The sequence below is a fragment of the Contarinia nasturtii genome, unplaced genomic scaffold (assembly GCF_009176525.2).
Source record: "Contarinia nasturtii isolate CC-2019 unplaced genomic scaffold, AAFC_CNas_1.1 Cnas_scaffold_3116, whole genome shotgun sequence".
NCBI lineage: Eukaryota > Metazoa > Arthropoda > Insecta > Diptera > Cecidomyiidae > Contarinia > Contarinia nasturtii.
The window spans coordinates 93,197-114,193 of NW_022200428.1; the positions used below are offsets into that span (position 1 = coordinate 93,197).

General features: G+C 33.5%; 4 protein-coding genes and 2 long non-coding RNA genes across 7 annotated transcripts; all 6 read left to right on the forward strand.

Annotated features, from left to right (window-relative positions):
* The first annotated feature begins 214 nt into the window (after nucleotides 1–214).
* Nucleotides 215–1,555, forward strand: LOC116349679 (BTB/POZ domain-containing protein 1-like). Its single transcript, XM_031781225.1, has one exon. It carries the CDS (start codon nucleotides 215–217, stop codon nucleotides 1,553–1,555), a length of 1,341 nt encoding a protein of 446 aa, XP_031637085.1.
* A 799-nt stretch (nucleotides 1,556–2,354) lies between these two features.
* On the forward strand, nucleotides 2,355–4,314 carry LOC116349746 (BTB/POZ domain-containing protein 3-like). Of its 2 annotated transcripts, none has more exons than XM_031781324.1 (3): nucleotides 2,355–2,556; nucleotides 2,725–2,788; nucleotides 2,877–4,314. In XM_031781324.1, the coding sequence occupies exon 3, from the start codon at nucleotides 2,953–2,955 to the stop codon at nucleotides 4,279–4,281; it is 1,329 nt and encodes a 442-aa protein (XP_031637184.1). In that variant the 5' UTR covers nucleotides 2,355–2,556; nucleotides 2,725–2,788; nucleotides 2,877–2,952; the 3' UTR covers nucleotides 4,282–4,314. The 2 variants fall into 2 exon arrangements, with proteins under 2 accessions (XP_031637184.1, XP_031637185.1); XM_031781325.1 differs by having other exon boundaries at nucleotides 2,730–2,788.
* A 930-nt stretch (nucleotides 4,315–5,244) lies between these two features.
* Nucleotides 5,245–9,313, forward strand: LOC116349697 (BTB/POZ domain-containing protein 3-like). Its single transcript, XM_031781244.1, has 2 exons — nucleotides 5,245–5,277; nucleotides 7,917–9,313. The coding sequence occupies exon 2, from the start codon at nucleotides 7,922–7,924 to the stop codon at nucleotides 9,269–9,271; it is 1,350 nt and encodes a 449-aa protein (XP_031637104.1). The 5' UTR covers nucleotides 5,245–5,277; nucleotides 7,917–7,921; the 3' UTR covers nucleotides 9,272–9,313.
* A 512-nt stretch (nucleotides 9,314–9,825) lies between these two features.
* LOC116349692 (RAC serine/threonine-protein kinase-like) lies at nucleotides 9,826–12,729 on the forward strand. Its single transcript, XM_031781238.1, has 6 exons — nucleotides 9,826–10,971; nucleotides 11,053–11,218; nucleotides 11,299–11,496; nucleotides 11,569–11,931; nucleotides 12,003–12,410; nucleotides 12,495–12,729. The coding sequence occupies exons 1-6, from the start codon at nucleotides 10,640–10,642 to the stop codon at nucleotides 12,579–12,581; spliced, it is 1,554 nt and encodes a 517-aa protein (XP_031637098.1). The 5' UTR covers nucleotides 9,826–10,639; the 3' UTR covers nucleotides 12,582–12,729.
* Nucleotides 12,730–17,323: 4,594 nt separating this feature from the next.
* On the forward strand, nucleotides 17,324–17,971 carry LOC116349779. Its single transcript, XR_004201948.1, has 2 exons — nucleotides 17,324–17,487; nucleotides 17,646–17,971. It is a non-coding gene; the product is annotated as an uncharacterized LOC116349779 (long non-coding RNA).
* A 1,510-nt stretch (nucleotides 17,972–19,481) lies between these two features.
* LOC116349776 lies at nucleotides 19,482–20,858 on the forward strand. Its single transcript, XR_004201947.1, has 3 exons — nucleotides 19,482–19,706; nucleotides 19,836–20,022; nucleotides 20,092–20,858. It is a non-coding gene; the product is annotated as an uncharacterized LOC116349776 (long non-coding RNA).
* Nucleotides 20,859–20,997: the final 139 nt, after the last annotated feature.

Sequence of the window (20,997 nt, forward strand, 5' to 3'; positions counted from 1 at the left end):
CCATTCGATCGGAGATTTTTTATTAAAACGCAAAAATTCGTGTCAAAAGTTTGAAAATCAATTTAAACGTGTTTTTTTTTAATTTAATCATTTTTAACGTGTTAAATTCAAACTTTGACAATAATATTTTTTAAATTCATTTGTTTTTCCGAACTCTGTGGGCATTTCCTTTAATTTTTAAAACAACAACCATTTTCAAAGTATTCGATCAAAAATGTCAGCATCCCATGTAGCTACTAATGACTATTCCAACGTCATTTTTCCAACGATCGGTGCGAAGTTGTATTTAAACGATAATACGGCCGATTTTCGTTTTATCTTTGAATCAGCCAACGGTCCCGATCAAAGTATTCCGGTACACAAACTGTTTTTGGTGACCGCCAGTGAGGTGTTCGGTTCGATGTTCAACGAATCATGGCATGAAAAAGATCAAGTTAAAATTGATGACGCACCGATTGCGGCTTATAAAGAATTTTTACAGTTTTTTTATTTGAACAAAGTCAAACTGACCATGGAAAACATAGCAAAAGTCATGTATCTTGGAAACAAATACAATGTATCCGAATGCTTAAAAGTATGTCACAAATTCATCGCAAGTAAATTGACCAGTGACAACGTGTGTTCAACCTATGAACTAGCGATGCGTTTGAATCAAAAAAACTTGAAAAAGCTGTGTGAAACATGGATCAGTAAAAACTGCATGTCAGTATTCAAGTCGACCGAATTTCTCCACTGTAAAAAAGATGTTTTGAGTCACATATTGGACTTGGATCCGTTGAACTGCACCGAGGCGGATGTGTTCGAGGCATGTGTTGGATGGGTGAAAGCTGTAAATAATGCCGAGACTTTAACGCGTGAATTCTTACGCGGTCAACTTGGCGACGTGTTTCATAAAATTCGATTTTGTTCGATGTCACCAAAGGAATTTGCCACCTTGATACCAACATACGGTCACCTATTTTCGCCAGAGGAGTGTAAGGAAGTGTTTCAAATGGTTTCTTTAGAAGAATTTCAACCACAATTTTTCGAAGGAAATCATAAAAAACGACTCGAAATGCTCGCATGGGACGAACAAGCGGTCATTAAATGTGATCGAAGCATTTCAGTTTTTTACTCCGATGAACCGTATTTTTTAAAAAATCTGGAAACTACTACTTTCTCAATTGATAATCCGGTTTGGTTGGGAGCATTTCTATGTGTTGATTTATCGGATTATACAGACAATGAATATGCATTTTTGGAAGAGGAACTCAACACGGAATTTACAATCGTTGAAGTTGCCAAGGATTCGGAAAAGATTCTTTACAATGGAACGGCTGGCCTGGGAAGTGAAAGTGATACACGCATCGTTTTATCGAAGCCAGTTTACATTCGACAAGGATTTATCTATGAAATTAGGATGCAGCAAGTGCCACCTGAAAAATGCTGTACGGGAGATTTGCTGAAAACTGACGTTCAAGTCGATTCTGAAATTAGCGTTCGATTCCATGATTCGCTTGGGGAAGATTATGTTGCCAGGGGAATGGTTATTGCACTTGAATTTATTCATATTTGAAATTGGATTGAAATGCATCAAGTACGACTATTAACACAAAAACCAACGAATAATTTTAACATTTAATTTACAATTTTCTCTTTACATTTGATAAGACATCTATTTTTCAGGTGATTAGAATGAAAAAAAAACATAGATGCTTACACCAATTATAAACTTATAACTCAACCGAAACCAGTAATTCAATATTTTGAACATTTATAAAGTAAAATCTTTCTTAAAATTAGTAGTGATAGTTTTAAGGAATAAAGTGAGCTATTTCCAAGCCCATGGAATAAACACGAAAAATCACAAAAAGTGTTTTTTTTTATAAATACAGATTTACAACTGGATAGAATGATTTTTTGAATGATCCTTTCTCAATGTTGATCATAATATTACAACACCTAATTTATAATGTCTTCAAGGAAAAAACAGTTTTTGTACTTCACCATTGTTGCTCAATGAAATAATTTAAAATGTTAGTAAAATGAAAAAAAAAGTTCATTAAATAAAATCCGGAAATATTGAAAATTGGATTTCAATTCACTTGAATGCAAAGTTGCATTGCAAACCATACACGTAAAAGTACGGAACTTCGACTCTCGGGTTAAAAAACGTAAACAAAAATGAAACTGAGTTCGAATCACTTAAGTACTAAACTCATACAGTTGCGCTTTACAACAATTATGCCATTTCAAATTTACGAATGCAAAACAGTGTGAGTAAACACAAACACATATTTGCATCGGAGCGATATGGTGACAATACAAAAGAGAGAATAACATAAGTATCAAATGTTTGCTGGTGTTATTTTTTGCACACTCAGCAAGAATTTTCTGTCATGTAATAAGCGTTAGACTAACATTAGTTCATCGTAAATTTTGATTTAATTCAAAAGAATTCTTCGAATAATTCGCCATTAATTGTTCCGTTTTCTCTAAATTGTTTATTGTGAAATCAAATTTAGCAGGTATCACATTAACGAATACTTTTTATCAACCGAACTCAAATTAGCAAAGGTATGCAAAGGATATTAATATAATAGATTGATTGATTAAGTTGAAAGTGTATTGAAGATGAAATATAAGCCTTTAATTGATCTGTATATTATTTATGGATATTTTTCACTAAACGAACATTTTATGAAATTAATATTTCTTTTTGTTATTGTTTTTTTGTTTGTTTAGTTTAGCATAAACTCTATTGCGACTTAATCTAACCTCAAATTCAACAAGCTCCTATCAATTGAAAGTAAGATAACAATTTGTTAGCGTGTACTTTGTCGTAAGTGTTTTATCAATATATCTTAATTTATTTATTATTTTCCATTTTGTTTCAGAACCACAACTGTAAAAGTGTAGTTCAATATTTGCTATAATAAAAATTTGATTTTGAAAATAAGTTTTAAGGCAGTCATGTTACCCAGCAACCAAGTCTCAAACTATTATGGAATTAATGGCATCCAGACGATTGGCGAAGATTTGTATTTGAACAAAAAATGGGCTGACTTCCATTTCGAATTTGAGTCAGATGAGCGAATTCCAACGCACAAAAGTTTTTTGGGCACGATCAGTGATGTTTTTGAAGCTATGTTCAATGATTCATGGAAAGAGAAAACCTCGGTCAAAATTGTGGACGCATCGATCGACGAATTTAAGGAATTTCTGCAGTTCTTCTACTTGAGCCGAGCACAGTTGACGAAAGAAAATGTGGCCAAAGTCATGTACCTCGCAGACAAGTACAATGTACAAGAATGTTTGCGGATGTGTAAACAATTCATGACACTTTTACTATCCACCGACAATGTATGTTGGGGTTATGATCTCGCCATTCTTTACAATCAAGAGTTCTTGAAAAAATACTGCGAAACAATTATCGCAATCGATACAAAGGCAGTATTTTCATCGGATAGTTTCCTCGAATGTAGCAAAGATGCAGTTACCAACATTTTACAGATGGATGCGTTATCCTGTTCAGAAACTGAAGTGTTTGAATCATGTATGGCATGGTTGAAATTGGCGAGCCAACAAGACGAATTGACCAAGGAAATTGTTCAGAAATATCTGGGCGATTCATTCTATAAAATTCGTTTTGGATCCATGACGCTGGAGGAGTTCACATCATTCGATCCATCGTACGAAGAACTATTCTCATTTGGCGAATATAGAAAGTTTATCAAGAAAATTGCATCGAAAAACACTGACACCGAAGATGAAATTCCAAGAAAAAAATTCGGAAAATCATCGATCGACTCTTGTCAAAAGAAACGCTGTGCTCGATTAATATCACTTAAATACTCCCGACAGCTATACCATATTAAAAATAGGGAGATAACAAAATTCTCTGTCAACGAACCAATTTTGTTATGTGGATTCAAATGTGATAAAATATGGGTATCTGTTGATGGAAATTATGGTAGTGTGAAAGAAAATCTACCGACCAAAGTGACAATCTCTGAAATTTCAAAGCTGTCTAATGAGGAAAGTATACTACATGGTGAAAATGTAAGCATCGGGCCAAATATATACCTCGAAGTAACCTTGGTTAAGCCAATACTCATTCGACCTGGATTCATGTATGCCATTCATATGGAAATGTCACCGCCTGAAAATACATGTACTGGTGTTCTGTTGAAATCAGAAGTGAAATTGGATTCGGGCATCACTATTCAATTTCATGACGATCCGACCATAGATAATACTGCTAGAGGTTTAATTTACGAACTTTTATTCAAGCAAATTTAAAATTAAAAAAATATTTTTTACGCATTCAAAAAATGAGTTCTCTTTTTTTGTACTCCCGTCTATAAGTCCAGCTTTAACATACCAGCTAGACTTGAAATTCCCATTGCGAATATCAAAATATAAATGCTCAAAATACAAATTTATATTGATTTACTAAAAATCGATGTTGAAGTCTATCCTGAAATTACTGATCCTGAAATTACTGATGAATCATTAGGTAAAGATTACATTGCCAGAAGACTGGTTATGGCATTTGAATTTAATGAAATATGAAATACAAAATCGAATCGAATATCAAACTTCTAGCAAAAATAATTTTCAAAAATTTGTATGCGTGTATAAAGGAACAATCAAAACATAAACAAAAATGACATTTGTCTCCCATCACTTGAGTACTAAATCCAGTACTGAACCCATACAATGATATATGTGTCACTTTTACTTTACGATCATAAATAAGCACATATGTGTATTGGATCGGTATAATAACAATTCAACACTAAGATAATAACATTCAACAAGTGTCAAATAATCTTTTTTTTTGTTCTTTTTATGCCTTCAACAAGAATTTTCTGTCTCCTTATGAAAGTCTGACAAATATTAGCTCACCATTAATTTTGATTTAGTTGAAAAAGCTTCTTTTTTCGTTAATTTTTTTAATTTGGAGCTAAATTCAACCGGTGTTAGATTGAGGAATCATTTCATAGAGCATTCAAATTATTAAAGGTGACACAAATGTTTGACCGATTTTTAATAAACAGGTTTGAGAAATCAAAAAACATTCAATTAAATCTGTACCCATTAAAAACATAATACGAAAATCGCTTTGTTTTGTTTAATTTGACATCAACTCTATTGCGACTAAATCTCAAATCAAATACAAAGGGTTTTATTGTCGGTGATATTGGCAGTTTTCAATTGAAAGTAAGAGAACCATTTACCAACATATATCTTTACCATATTCATTATTTTCCATTTCGTTTCAGAACCACGACTGTAAAAGTATAGTTCAATAATTGCTATAATATAAATTGGTTTTTAGAAATAAATTTTGCGGCAGTCATGTTGGCCACCAACCAAGTGTCGAATGATTACGAAATTAAAGGCATCCAAACGATTGGCCAAGAGTTGTACTTGAAAGAAAAATGGGCTGACTTCCATTTCGAATTTGAGTCAGCCGATGGTCCATACAACCGAATTCCAACACATAAAAGTTTCTTAGCCACAATCAGTGATGTTTTTGGTACCATGTTCAATGATTCATGGAAAGAGAAAAACTCGGTTAAAATTGTGGACGCATCGATCGACGAATTTAAGGAATTTCTGCAGTTCTTTTACTTGAGCCGAGCACAGTTGACGAAAGAGAATGTGGCCAAAGTCATGTATCTCGCAGACAAGTACAATGTACAGGAATGTTTGCGAATGTGTGAACAATTTATGACACTTTTGCTATCCACTGACAATGTATGTTGGGGCTATGATCTCGCCATTCTTTACAATCAAGCATTTTTGAAAAAATATTGCGAAATAATTATCGCTCTCGACACGAAGGCCGTATTTTCTTCGGATAGTTTTCTCGAGTGTAGCAAAGATGCAATGTCCAACATTTTGCAGATGAATGCATTATCCTGTCCAGAAATTGAATTATTTGAAGCATGTATTGCATGGTTGAAATCGGTGAGCCAACAAGACGAATTGACTAATGAAATTGTTCAACAATATCTGGGCGATTCATTCTACAAAATTCGATTTGCTACAATGACGTTACAGGATTTCACAGAACAATGGATCCAGTATGAGCAATTATTCACATTTGATGAGTATAAAACGATTGTTAAGAGAATTGCATCAAAAGGAACCAGTTTAGATCATGAAATGTCAAGAGAGATATTCAAAGCATTTTCATCAATATTTCCGAGTGTAGGTTGTTCTCGATTTATATCAAATAAATACTCCGAAGTGCCATACTACATTAAAAATAAGGAAACAACGAAATTCTCGGTCAATAAACCACTTTTTCTAAGTGCCATCATATGTGATGCAATATTTGAGTTTATTGATGGAAAATTCAATACATATGAGAAGGAATGGGTACCGACTAAAATGACCATCGCTGAAATTTCAAAGCTAGCTGATAAAGAAATCATACTACATGCTGAAGATATAAACATGAAGCGTGACGCGCACACCGTAGTATATTTGAATAAACCAATACTTATTCGACAGGGATTCGTTTATGCAATTCATATGGAAATGTCACCGCCTGAAAAAGCTTGTACTGCCCTTCTGTTGAAATCTGAAGTCAAACTAAAGGATTCGGATATTATCATACAATTTCATGACGATCCGACTAGAGATGATGACAAAGATGTTGCAAGAGGTTTAATTTTTTCTCTTGGATTCAAAAAAATTTAAATACATTACCACTAAGTAATAACCATTGTAGATGTTCATGTTTGCGTAAGCTCTTCAAGTAAACAATAAAAAAAATCTTATTTCTGTATCGAGATATGATGACCGGAATTTTGCAAGAGGCTTCCCAATTGGCAATTTAAATTCAAACAAATTTAAGATAAAAAATATTTTTTTAATCCAAAAAAATTGTTCTCTTATTTTTTTTCGTATTCCCGCTTATAAGTTCAGCGTAACCATTCTACACTTACTTGAAAATTTCAAGTAGAAATGTCCTTTGTGAATATCAAATTCAATTTCTCATTAGTAGATCAACTGTATGATTCGTTGGTTGAAAATTACGTCGCCAGAAGATTGGTTACGGCATTTGAATTTAATGGAATATGAAATACAAAATCGAATCGAATATCAAACTTCTAGCAAAAATAATTTTCAAAAATTTGTATACGTGTATAAAGGAACAATCAAAACATAAACAAAAATGACATTTGTCTCCCATCACTTGAGTACTAAATCCAGTACTAAACCCATACAATGATATATGTGTCACTTTTGCTTTACAATCATACACAAGCACATATGTGTACTGGATCGGTATAATAACAATGCAACGCTGAGAGAATAACATTCAACAACTGTCAAATAATCATTTGTTTGGTTCTTTCTTACGTCTTCAACAAGAATTTTCTGTCTCCTTATAATAGTCGGACTAATATTAGCTCACCATTAATTTTGATTAAGTTGGGAAAGCAAACAGTTCTTTTTTCGTTAATTCTCTTAATTCGGAGTTAAATTTAGCCGGTGTTAAATTGACGAGTCATTTCACAACGCATTGAAATTATCAAAGGTGATTCATGTTTCACTGATTTTTAATAAACAGGTTTGAGAAAGAAAAAGAAAGCATTCAATCCAATCTGTACCTTTAAAAAAATATCATTTCAAAAACGATTTTTAAAATTTAAAAGTAACTGGATGATTTTTATTTCTTTTCATTTATTTAGTTTGACATCAATTGCGGCTAAGTCTAACCTCAAAGTCAAAGAGTTTTTATTTGTTGGTGATACCGGCTGTTTCCAATTGAAAGTTCATTAGATTAAGATTAGTTCAATACATATATTTGCTACATATTCATTATTTTCCATTCCATTTCAGAACCACGACTGTAAGAGTGAAGTTCAATCATTGCTATAATAAAAATTTGATTTTAAAAATATATTTTGCAGCAGTTATGTTACCCAGCAACCAAGTCTCAAACTATTACGAAATTAAAGGCATCCAAACGATTGGCGAAGAGTTGTATTTGAACGAAAAAAGGGCAGACTTCTATTTCGAGTTTGAGTCAGCCGATGGTCCATGCGACCGAATTGCGACGCATAAAATTTTCTTGGGCACGATCAGTGATGTTTTTGACGCCATGTTCAAAGAATCATGGAAAGAGAAAACCTCGGTCCAAATTGTGGACGCATCGATGGCAGAATTTAAAGAATTTCTGCAGTTCTTTTACTTGAGCCGAGCACAGTTGACGAAAGAAAATGTGGCCAAAGTCATGTATCTCGCAGACAAGTACAATGTACAAGAATGTTTGCGGATGTGTGAAGAATTCATGACACTTTTACTATCCACCGACAATGTATGTTGGGGTTATGATCTCGCCATTCTTTACAATCAAGCATTTTTGAAAAAATATTGCGTAATAATTATCGCTCTCGACACGAAGGCCGTATTTTCATCGGATAGTTTTCTCGAATGTAGCAAAGATGTAGTTAGCAACATTTTGCAGATGAATGCATTATCCTGTTCAGAAGCTGAAGTGTTTGAAGCATGTATGGGATGGGTGAAATCGGCGTGCCAGCAAGATGAACTGACCAAGGAAATTGTTAAGAAGTATTTGGGCGATGCATTCGACAATATTCAATTTGCTTCAATGACGTTACAGGAATTCACAGTACAATGGATTGCATATGAGCAATTATTCACATTTGATGAGTATAAAACGATTGTTAAGAAAATTGCATCGAAAAGCGCCGACTACGAAGATGAAAATCCAAGAAAAAAATTCAGAAAATCATCGATTGACTCTTGTCAAAAGAAACGCTGTGGTCGAGTAATATCACTTAAATACCACCCATATCCATACCATATTAAAAATAGGGAAACAACCAAATTCACAGTTAATGAACCACTTTTATTATGTGGATTCAAATGTGATAAAGTATGGGTATCTGTTGATGGAAAGTATGGTAGTGTGAACGAAAATCTACCGACCAAAGTGACAATCTCTGAAATTTCAAAGCTGTCTAATGAGGAAAGTATACTACATGGTGAAAATGTAAGCATCGAGCCAAATATATACCTCGAAGTAACCTTGGTTAAACCAATACTCATTCGACCTGGATTCATGTATGCCATTCATATGGAAATGTCACCGCCTGAAAATGCATGTACTGGTGTTCTGTTGAAATCAGAAGTGAAATTTGATTCGGACATCACTATTCAATTTCATGACGATCCGACCATGGAAGATGACAAAGATGTTGCAAGAGGTTTAATTTATAGTCTCATTTTTAATCGCATTTAAACACATTGTTAAAAATCATTGTAAATCCCCAGAGATGATAAAATGACGTTAAAATAAATTTTATATAATTTAAAATGAAGCATTTTTATATAAATTTAAGAAAAAACTACTGATATTTGTTCGTCGTGATTACAAATCTATATCCATTTAACATTCCTTTACTTTTCAATTCCATAATTTGATGAATTACGGCATTTGAATTTAATCAAATCTATTGAATATATCGAGAAGAGAGTATGTTATTCAGCGCTTATAGCTGAGTAATGTCTGAATAAAAACATACTCTTCTCTCGCTATTTTCAATAGAAATATGAAATACCGAATCGAACATTTAGCCAAACTAATTTCAAAAAATTGTATGCGTGTATGTAGGAACAATCAAAACATAAACAAAAGTGACATTTGTCTCCGATGACTTGAGTACTAAATCCAGTACTAAACCCATACAATGATATATATGTGTCACTGTCGCTTTACGGACATACACAACCACATATGTGTACTGGATCGATATAATAGCAAAGCAACGCTGAGATAATAACATTCAACAACTGTCAAATATTCATTTGTTTGGTTCTTTGCTACGCCTCAACCAAGAATTTTCTGTCTCCTTATAAAAGTGTGACTAATATTAGTTCAACATTAATTTTGATTTAATTGAAAACAATTCCAGAAGAATGTGCACGGAACAATTGTTTCATCGTTAATTCTTTTCACATATTGCACGTGAAAAGAGAGAGGAATAACATTCAGAAGATTTACACTTGAATTGAATAGTTGTCAATTATCTACAAATTACTCGAATGTGTGGTGTGTTCTCGTTATTAAAGTGATTTTTTTTATAAATCTCGCGTGTCATCACTACAGTGCATTCTTTCGTATTGAACGTGTCCGCTGTGTTTATGTTAAGTGAATGTTTAGAATAAAGTAAGGTTAGAAGTAGAAATAAAACAAACAACATTAGCAATGCCAATAGATGAAAATAACAACAGAAACCGCACATTTGCTGAAATCAGCCAAAATATAATAAACAGATTAGATGAAATGTTAGAAAAACTAGATCAAATACTAGAACTACTACCACAACAACCGAACAACCCAAACAATGTCAATAAATGAAAATTTCGGCGCGTCGTCACCTACCATTGTAAAAGAACTTTCTGAACAATTTAAACAAACACAAGAAATATTACGAATACAACACAACCAAGTAATACAAGCACTAAATGATAACACAGAAATAATACGGCAAATACTACAACAAGAAACAGCAAAAAACGAAAAAAAAAAAACAGTAAAAGAAGAACAAAGATAATAAATAAAAGATATACAACAACAACAACAACAACAACCCGATCAACATTAAAAATGTCAAGAAACGAAATTTTCGGTGCGTCGTCAGTTACCATTGTAAAAGAAGGATGGCTGTACAAGCGTGGTGAACACATTAAAAATTGGCGACCAAGATATTTCATTTTGCGTAACGATGGTTCCCTAATGGGCTACAAATCGAAACCAGACGAAACCAATTTCGCTGAACAGCTAAATAATTTCAATGTCAGAGGTTGCCAAATAATGACTTTAGACCGTCCAAAACCATACACATTCATTATACGTGGATTACAATGGACAAATGTCATCGAACGAACATTTCACGTGGACAGTGAACAAGAGCGACAACAGTGGATTGAAGCCATTCGGTAAGTTTACTAATTACAGATTATTCACTTTACAAAATATTCATAATAATAATAAAATATTCTTCTTTTTTTTTGATTAAGATATGTGACAAATCGTCTCAGTGAAATGGGTGAAACCGCGATGTCACCATCCAGTTCAACAGATATGACTAACGTGGAAATGGCTTCTATCGCTGAAGATGAACTTTCTGAAAAGTTTTCCGTTCAGGGAATTGCGACTGATAAAACAAGCGGCAAAACAAAAATTGTATGTTTTATTTATTTTAGCTTCATAACCAATGCATGGAAATCGTACTAATTATTTTAATTCACTTGTTTCGCACATAGACGCTGGAAAACTTTGAATTTTTAAAAGTCTTGGGAAAAGGAGCATTCGGCAAAGTGATTTTGTGTCGTGAAAAGTCTACTGAGACTCTGTATGCCATCAAAATGTTGAAGAAAGATGTAGTCATACAAAGAGATGAAGTTGAACACACATTAACTGAAAATCGAGTACTACGATCAACAAAACATCCATTCATAATTGTAAGATGAAACGTAAACCATTTTTTTCGAACAATCTTTAATAATCGATGTATGTTTTCATATCACTTTCAGTCGCTAAAATATTCATTTCAAACGTTACATCGTTTGTGCCTTGTGATGCAATATGTGAACGGTGGAGAGCTGTTCTTTCACCTGAATCGTGAGCGCGTATTTACAGAAGATCGAAGCCGTTTTTATGGTGCTGAGATAATCTGTGCATTGGGCTATTTGCATTCGCAAGGGATTATTTATCGAGATATAAAATTGGAAAATCTCTTGCTCGACAAAGATGGTCATATAAAAATAGCCGATTTTGGTTTGTGCAAAGAGGAAATAACATACGGTTCAACAACGAAAACATTTTGTGGTACTCCTGAGTATATAGCTCCCGAAGTATTAGAAGACAATGATTATGGATTGGCGGTTGATTGGTGGGTAAGTATCGATAAAATCACTTTGAAACTAATCAATACTGCAGTAAGCATTATTTTCCTCATTTTTCATAGGGAACTGGAGTTGTTATGTATGAAATGATGTGTGGACGCTTGCCATTTTATAATCCCGATAAGGATGTTTTGTTCAAACTCATTCGAGTCGAAGGTGTGAAATTTCCACGCAATCTGTCACTGGAAGCTCGCTGTTTGTTAAGTGGATTGTTGGCTAAAACACCGAAAGATAGACTTGGCGGTGGACCGGATGATGTCAAAGAAATTATGGCTCATGCTTTCTTTGCCTCAATTAATTGGAAGGAATTGGAAAATAGGAAAATTACACCACCGTTCAAGCCTCAAGTCACTAATGATACCGACACCAGATATTTTGACTCACAATTTACCGGTGAAAGCGTCGAACTTACACCACCCGACAATTCTAGACCTTTGGGTGCAATTCAAGAAGAACCCTATTTTTTACAGGTATGCACAATTTGACTGTGTCGTTGGATTGATTATTTTTTTTTTTTTGCATTGCTAAATATGATTTTCTTTTACGTCTAATAGTTCAGCTACCAGGGGTCTGAATCAACACTTGGCACATCGGTGCACTCTTGCAGCTCAGCTACCAGCATCGGTATTTTAATGCAGTAGATCTGTGCATGCACTTTTTTCAACAACATTTTCAATGTTGACTTCGACACTAAGCTTAGAGAAGAAATATATATATATATACAAATTTATAGAAATTATGAGATACGTTTGTCAAGATGTCATTGTCAATAAATAGTTAATTATTCCATCTCTACTGGGGTTCATTTATTATTTTTTTTACCAAACAAAATAACTTCAAATTTTGCAGAGAATTGATAGTAACAAAATTTCAAACAGTTTAGCGCCTTTTTATTCAACAAAACAAATGACGTTCATTGGATTATTCGAAAATACTTATTGATTCACATCACTTGAGTACTAAACCCATACAATGATACTTAGTGTCCCTTTTGCTTTGCGATCTTACACAAGCACATATGATCGGTATAACAATGCAATACTGAGAGAATAACATTCAACAACTGTCAAATATTCATTTGGTTCTTTGTTAGGCCTTCAACAAGAATTTTTTGTCTCGGTATAAATGTGTGATCGATATTAGTTTATCATTAATTTTGATTTTGATCTTTATAATTAAAATCGGATTTCGATAATCAAATTAACCCGCAGTCATGTCAGACACCAACCATATATCAAACCATAACGAAATTAAAGGCATCCAAACGATTGGCGCAGAGTTGTATTTGAATGAAAAGTGGGCTGACTTTTATTTCGAGTTTGAGTTTATTTCAAGTTTCTTGGGCACGATCAGTGATGTTTTTGACGCCATGTTCAAAGATTCATGGGAAGAGCAAGACTCGGTCAAAATTGTGGACGCATCGATCGACGAATTTAAGGAATTTCTGCAGTTCTTCTACTTGAGCCGAGCACAGCTGACGAAAGAAAATGTGGCCAAAGTCATATACCTCGCAGACAAGTATGTATGTACAATGTACAAGAATGTTTGCGAATGTGTGGACAATTTATGATACTTTTGCTATCCACCGACAATGTTTGTTGGGGCTATGATCTCGCCATTCTTTACAATCAAGATGAACTACCAGGGAAATTGTTCAGCAATATCTGGACGATTCATTCTACAAAATTCGTTTTGCATCCATGACGATGGAGGAGTTCACATCATGATATGATAGAAATACTACCAACCAAAGTGACAATTTTCGAAACTTCGAAGCTTGGTGATGAAGAAAACATCCTCCATACCCGAGATATAAGCTTTCAGCATAATGAATTTACCCAAGTTAAACCCATACTCATTCGACCTGGATTCATGTATGCGATTCATATGGAAATGTCACCACCTGAAAATGCTTGTACTGGTTTTCTATTGAAATTGGATTCGGACATTACCGTACAATTTCATGATGATCCGATCATAGATGACGATGAAGACGTTCCAAGAGGTTTAATTTACCACCTTGATTTCAAACAAATTTGAAATAAAAAATATTTTTTATGAATCCAAAAAATGAGTTCTCTTTTTTTCTTGTATTCCCGTTTATACATTCAGCTATTCTACACTTACTTGAAATTTCCCTTGCGAATATCAAATTCGATTTCTCATTAAAAGGTTTACTAAACAAATTACCGTTGGTTTACTAGAAATTGACGTTCAAATTATTCGATTCGCTGAATGAAGATCATGTTGCCAGAATAAAGGTAATTCTCACGAGTTTTAAATTTGATTGAACATCCATTTTATATAGAATGAAATGGAGCAATTCAAAATTGAAACGACGTCATTTAAAATCTATTTCTAGTCATTTGATAAACAAGTTTTGTTAATTTTTCATAAATACGATCCCATTGTTTCGACTCCAATGTGTGCCGTGACCAAGTAGAAACTATCAAAAGTTACATTATTTTCACTGATTGCATTAGTGAATTTTTCCAAACAAAGCGTGATATTCGGATAAATATTCGATTTGCATACCTCATCTTGAATCCGCTATTTAACACGACTAAATTCATTTCATTTCACTTGAATGCAGTTTACAAGTGAATTTCAAATTGATCGGTTGTGTTTATCCTCTCTCGTAACAATGAACGTGATATTATTGTTATTTGCTTCAATCATATTGGCAGTTGTTTCAACTGTCCAGGCAATTACTTTAAAAAAATCTGAAAAATCTGATCAAATCACCGATTGTTATTACCACCATGAATATGCGGAATCAGTGATCGTGTTTATATGTTCGGAAAATGATCATGAAGAAAATTACATTTTTACACCGGATGTGAAAACAGTTTGTTCGAATCAGCACATGACTGAAGATTACGATGACGGCATCAGTAAGCGTTGGATTGAAAAAATCGAATTTCAAAACTGTGAACGACCCAAAATTCCAAACAATTTATTCCAATTATATTCTGGCATCGATACATTCAATATGACATACCTTGGTTTAACAACGACACTACCGCTCGATAGCTTGGACGATGTAAAAATTCTTCGTGTATTAAATGTGTCGCACAATGAAATCTCCGAACTACCAAAGAATTTGCTGGCCCGTTTTACGCGTCTCTCTTACGCAGACTTTTCGTACAATCACATCAACAAAATTGACGCCGATGCCTTTTCGTCGGCAATACGGTATTTGAATTTGGGCCACAATGACATCAGCACATTGAATTTGGAAATGTTCAAAAAATTGGTCGAAGTAAAGAAATTGGAGTTGTCGCACAACCAAATCGGTGAAATTCCTCGATTCGTTTTGCATAAAATGAATAAATTGGTTGAAGTGGATTTTTCATTCAATCAAATTACAAAAATCGAAATCTACGCATTTTCCGGCCATTTTAATTTGGAAATTTTGAATTTGGCACATAATCATCTAACCGACTTGGAACGCAAAATTTTTCGCGATGAAAATTTAAAGAATTTGAAATTTTTGAATTTGTCATGCAATTCACTTGAGGATATTAAACCAGGCACATTTTCGACGCAAAAACATTTGAAAGGGATCGATTTGTCTCATAACAAATTGAAGACATTGAATGCAAATATCCTACCGGAACGGGCCAGTGCGTTGAGATTATTTTCGATTGAAGGTAATGCAATGCAGGAGCTAAATGGCTTCACGAATGCACGAATTCCAAATGCAACCATTGTGGGCATCAGTGAATTCGATTGTGCCTACTTCAACACACTTTTCAAGTCATTAACTTGGAAACATGTGGACACCGTTTTAAAACTGAATGAATGCAAAACTATCGAAGAAGGAACGGATTTTAATGAGGACTCCAGTGAATCGCCGACATCAGAATCAATGGTTGATGACGACTATGACGAAGTTGATAAGAAGAACACGTGCACATTCTACTTGATTGCAACATGGATCAGTTTGATTTGCCTAACCAGCATCGTAAGTGCAGCAATTTGGTTCATTTTCCGAAAACGATTGGCCATCGGAAACGCATTTACAGGTGTCTCATACAGCAATAACAACAACGAACCAACAACCAACATTATTAATCAATGATTCTCTACTTATTTTAAATGTACAAAAATTGATTTAACTTCAGAAAAAGATGATAGGAAAACCTCTCAATAGTAGAAGCTTTACTTCAAATATGGCGTTAAAAAAGGTCCAAAGTGCAAATGTATTTTTACATTAAAAAAGTGTAAACTTTTATTTGAAATCAAAATTCATATATATTACGAAGTTCCACTATAGCTTAAAGTTTTTCTGTATATAGATTATGTCATGCTGATTATGAAATATCAAAAATTTTGTCACATTTAATCACGTAAAGCATTTAGTTTTCTTTGAATAAACACAAAAAATGTCAATTAAGCAAAAAAAACGGTCTTTGTTTGTTTACTCTTTTTCAACAATTTCGTAATTAAATTGATCGCAGCCAGCTGAGTGGACACAGGTAAATGTGATAAAACAAATCATTTTTCAAATTGTAAACAAAAGATGTGGAACCAATCGTTACTGCACGTGCGCTTACGTATTGTTTGAGTTTAATGCGGTCATTGATTACGAATGTGTTGAAATGAAAGAAAATACTTACCTTTCCACGTCAGTAAAAAACGACAAAAATCGTGTGAATGTTCTACATATCATTTGGAACAGCGTTTTGGAATGCAGAATTTTTAAATTCTTCGTAAATTTATTTCTTTTTAAATCAAAAATTTGAAGAGGCTCCAATGATTTGTGATTCACGTGTATGCCGTTGAATTTGAAAGAGCAAAGACGTAACTTGTTTACTTTTTCGAATAGTCAACAATGTAATGATTTTATTTTGAAAGTAATATCAACATTTCCGGCACCAAGAAACAACAATGAAACAATTCCAAATCGGTGATAACGTCTCCGCGTTACAATGTGATTAACAAGCAGACTCACAGGGGAAATGTCGCTATTTCGGTCGTGCGACACAATTTTGAGAACACTGACCGACAAATTTACCAAAAATTATGCATAATCATTTGATAAATATATCGTTTTGTCTGCTATCGAGAGCTTATATGTATAGTCGTTTCCGAAAAGATCTGTGTTGTCAAACTAATACAATGAATTCCGGAACGCATTTCCATTCAAAAGTACACAAGGCTCCTTAGTTAAACGTGTCAATTTGGTTTGAATTTTGTTGAGGGTATGTTGTTTGTTCAAAATTTAGACAGTTCGCTGTAACAGATCTTATTGAAAACGACTATACTTATCAATGCAAAGACTCGAGCAACCTTGACGTAAATGGATAGCAAAAGACGTCAGATCTAAAAGGAAATCAGTTGATATTCGTATATTCCTTGAATCAGTTCTCAAGTCAATTCATTTTACATTTTCTGTTCACATTAGAGTGTTTCTAATTTGAAGCTCCTTTTGAAGATTTTGATTTATTAAAACAAATAACACATTTTTCAGATTTGTTGCAGATAAATTCCAAATGAATATGAAAATTTGGTTTATTTTGGCGGTAGTTCTCTTTACATTCGGTTTGTACACATTTTAAATGGAGATTTCAAGCTTTTTCAAGAGCCTTGACTCATTATTAGAAATGAAGTTTTTGAGTGATGGTTTAGAAATGTGATAGTTCGACTGGTGATTCATTCTTTAACTTGAACAAATTTTGTTGTCATTGATCTCAATATAGGTGTTTCATTCGCCACGCCATCTTGTCCTGCGGGTAAAATAGAGAATCTTATAATCAATGGTGCCGGAGCCACATCAATAAAACTAGACAGTCTAACTTATGACATCTTCACTACGAAACCGGGATTCCAGTCCTTACTTTATACAATCTTCACAGAGGATATTAAAATAATTGTGCATGCTCCTAGCTGCAAAGCCAATTCTGAGTTTGACGAGTTTTCAGTCGTTTCATGATAAATTACTTGTATTACTACTTTTTAAGATGACACATTTAATATTTGTCGAACAATGCCATAAAATCATTAAAACTGTTCCTTTGAAATGAAACATTTTTGATTATTATTTCGTTTTTGATGCATGAGGCTTTTATTCTTTTGTAGATCTATTCAACTTGTCGATTATAGGTCATTCAGGTCAATTTATTTGGTTTTGGAATCATTTTTCTGTGTACGTTAACACGTATTTATGACCGCTTAATAAAAACGGATTTTCGGATTTTTTTTTTGCGGCATTTCATTCCTGCTTCGATGAAAGTAAAACTTAAATAATTTCAACATGAAAAGACCGAATATGATGCTGTTTTTGCCATAAAATTGGGTTTGAATACACTTACCACACAAAAAATATCCAAAATGGTCAAAAATGACCAAAAATTTCAACGTGTGGTAAGTGTATTCAAACCCAATTTTATAGCAAAAACAGCGTCATATTCGGTCTTTTCATGCCAAAAAACCCCCAAATACTCATTTTCAGAATGGACATCATTTTTACTTCAAAATGTGACTTCAGACCATCAATTTTTTTTTCAAATGACCCAATTTTTTTTCAAAACGAATTGTGTGGCTTGACTATACTTGAACCGTACTACAACGCCTGATAGGTCACCACTCTGGGATATTGCATGAATTCAAAATGTTACTAGAGTATAAACAGCCAATTTTGGTTTTCCGGAAAACTCTCTAGGAAAATTGTGGAAAATCCTGACGTGATATAGAATAACGGGTGATGCCATTGAAATCAGCATACCCAAATTATGTAAAAACGGTAGGTCTCGTTTCTGTCACATTTTGAGTGTCGCACAGTGTAATTAATTAAATAATTAATTACCATAAATCCTGGCTTGGAAGAGTAGCGATTACTGATTTCAGACATTGTAGATATAAATCTTGCAGTTCTTTTGATATGCATTTCATTGACTTGCATTGGCGACAAATCATACGTGTGAATGGCATTGATTTTTGCTATATAAATTGCTGTTACACTAGACGCACCAAAAATAACTAGGTGTTATAGAGTTTTGTGAAAGCTTCCATGATGTATCACTTCATTCATCGATTTGGTTCAATCAGTATTAAAATTTCAGTACAGACAACCGCCGAAAAGTTCGATTTTGGTTTATAGATTTGTCAAACACAGTGAATTGTTGATTCATATCTATATACACTTGAATTTGAAAGAGCAAAGACGTAACTGGTTTATTTTGTCGAATCGTCAACAATGTAATGATTTTATTTTGAAAGTTATATCAACATTTCCGGCACCAAGAAACAACAATGAAACAATTCCAAATTGGTGATAATGTCTCCGTGTTACATTGTGATAAACAAGCAGACTCACAGGGGAAATATCGCTATTTCGGTCGTGCGACACAGTTTCGAGAACTCTGACCGACAAATTTACCAAAAATTATGCATAATCATTTGATAAATATATCGTTTTGTCTGCTATTGAGAGCTTATGTTATATGTACTTATCAGTGCGAAGTTAGCAACCTTGACGTAAATGGATAGCAAAAAACCTCAGATCTAAAAGGAAGTCAGTTGAAATTCGTATATTCCTTGAATCAGTTCCAAAGAAAGTTCGTTTAGTCAAATAATTCACTATTTCGAGTTTCATTCAGATCAACTGTGCTTACATATTTGGTGCTTCCATCGTGGGGATTTTGAATTGAACGAATAAAAATAAATAATAAATCATTTCAAACAAGCTTTGGATCTGTTCTCGATATTTGGATTAAAGATGAAACTTTGGTTTATTTTGGCGGTAGTTCTCCTTACTCTCGGTCTGTATAAATTTTAAATGTTCTGATAAGAAATTGAGCGTAGAAAGACAGTAAAGTCCCAACCCAGTGAGAGCTTTGAAACACCATTGTTTTAATCCATTCAAATTTTTGCGTCAATTTTGTCTATAGATTTTTCATTCACCACGCCCACCTGTCCATCGGGTAAAATAGAATATTTGCGATTTTACGGTGATGGGGTTACAACGATAAAACTAGACAGCCTATCCAAGGAAATCTACACAACAAAGGCGAAATTCCAATCTATGCTTCTCTCTGTATTTACGAAGGATCTTAGAATCACTATTCACGCCCCAAGGTACGCAGGAACTATTCGAGTGTTTAAATATTTTCCACCTAACTTTTATTTTTCTATACAAACCTATAGCTGTACAGTGGGCTCCGTGTTTGATGAATTTTCAGTTGAGGTCAAACAGTCGTCTTTTTTTGGCTTTCATTTGTAGGTCATTTTCACTTCAACGAATACAAAGCAATAAATGTCACATTTAAGTGTAGAATGTAACTAATAAAGATTTTAAGCACATCATTTCAAGTTATTACAATATTTTGCTGCATACAAGCAGCAGGTAAAGTAATTCAAATAAATTTTCGTCGTCTCTTCATTGAAATTCATTTAAATGGAGAAGTTAGTCAAAAATTAGATTGTTCAAATCATAATATGTAATAATTTGAAAGAATTCACATCAATCTCCACCTCTTTTGATGACGTTTCGAACAAATCGGCCCAACATTGTTCAACATCGACCAACAACCACCGAAAAACCGAACAAAGTTTCGGTGTTGCATTAGATCTAGATCCTGCATTGAAATCGGTCGAGGCGTAGAAGGTGGAACATTTTTGATATTCCAAGACGACCACCCAAACACTTTATGGCATTATAATTTTTCAAAGCATTCCATGAGAAAATAAAGTCGAAAAAATGTTGAAAAATTAAAAAAATATTCGAAAATTGGTGTTAATCAAATATTCAATTAAAAAGTATTGAATTTTAATAAAACTCGTTGGACTTTGTGTACATTTTATACTTAAACAGGTGAATATTGATGAAATATTCAGAAGAATAGTACCATATTTCAAACAAAAACTCTCCAAATGTTTTACTGAATAAACAAAAAAATACTTTTTTCTTCAAATTTTATTTTTCTAACATACATCATGAAATCGATCCTTCTCAAAATATCAAATCGAATCATCGAAATATCCTTCAAATTTCAAATTTTTGTTTTCAAATGACAAATGTTCAATGAAAAAAATATGAATGTAAAATAATTA

Excerpts from the sequence above, each read along its gene's own strand:
- LOC116349692 (XM_031781238.1), top strand. The coding sequence starts at position 10,640 with ATGTCAAGAAACGAAATTTTCGGTGCGTCGTCAGTTACCATTGTAAAA. Across the intron at positions 11,497-11,568 it reads CAAAACATCCATTCATAATT|TCGCTAAAATATTCATTTCA; the intron begins GTAAGATGAAAC and ends TATCACTTTCAG. Across the intron at positions 12,411-12,494 it reads AAGAACCCTATTTTTTACAG|TTCAGCTACCAGGGGTCTGA; the intron begins GTATGCACAATT and ends TACGTCTAATAG.
- LOC116349697 (XM_031781244.1), top strand. The coding sequence starts at position 7,922 with ATGTTACCCAGCAACCAAGTCTCAAACTATTACGAAATTAAAGGCATC.
- LOC116349679 (XM_031781225.1), top strand. The coding sequence starts at position 215 with ATGTCAGCATCCCATGTAGCTACTAATGACTATTCCAACGTCATTTTT.
- LOC116349746 (XM_031781324.1), top strand. The coding sequence starts at position 2,953 with ATGTTACCCAGCAACCAAGTCTCAAACTATTATGGAATTAATGGCATC.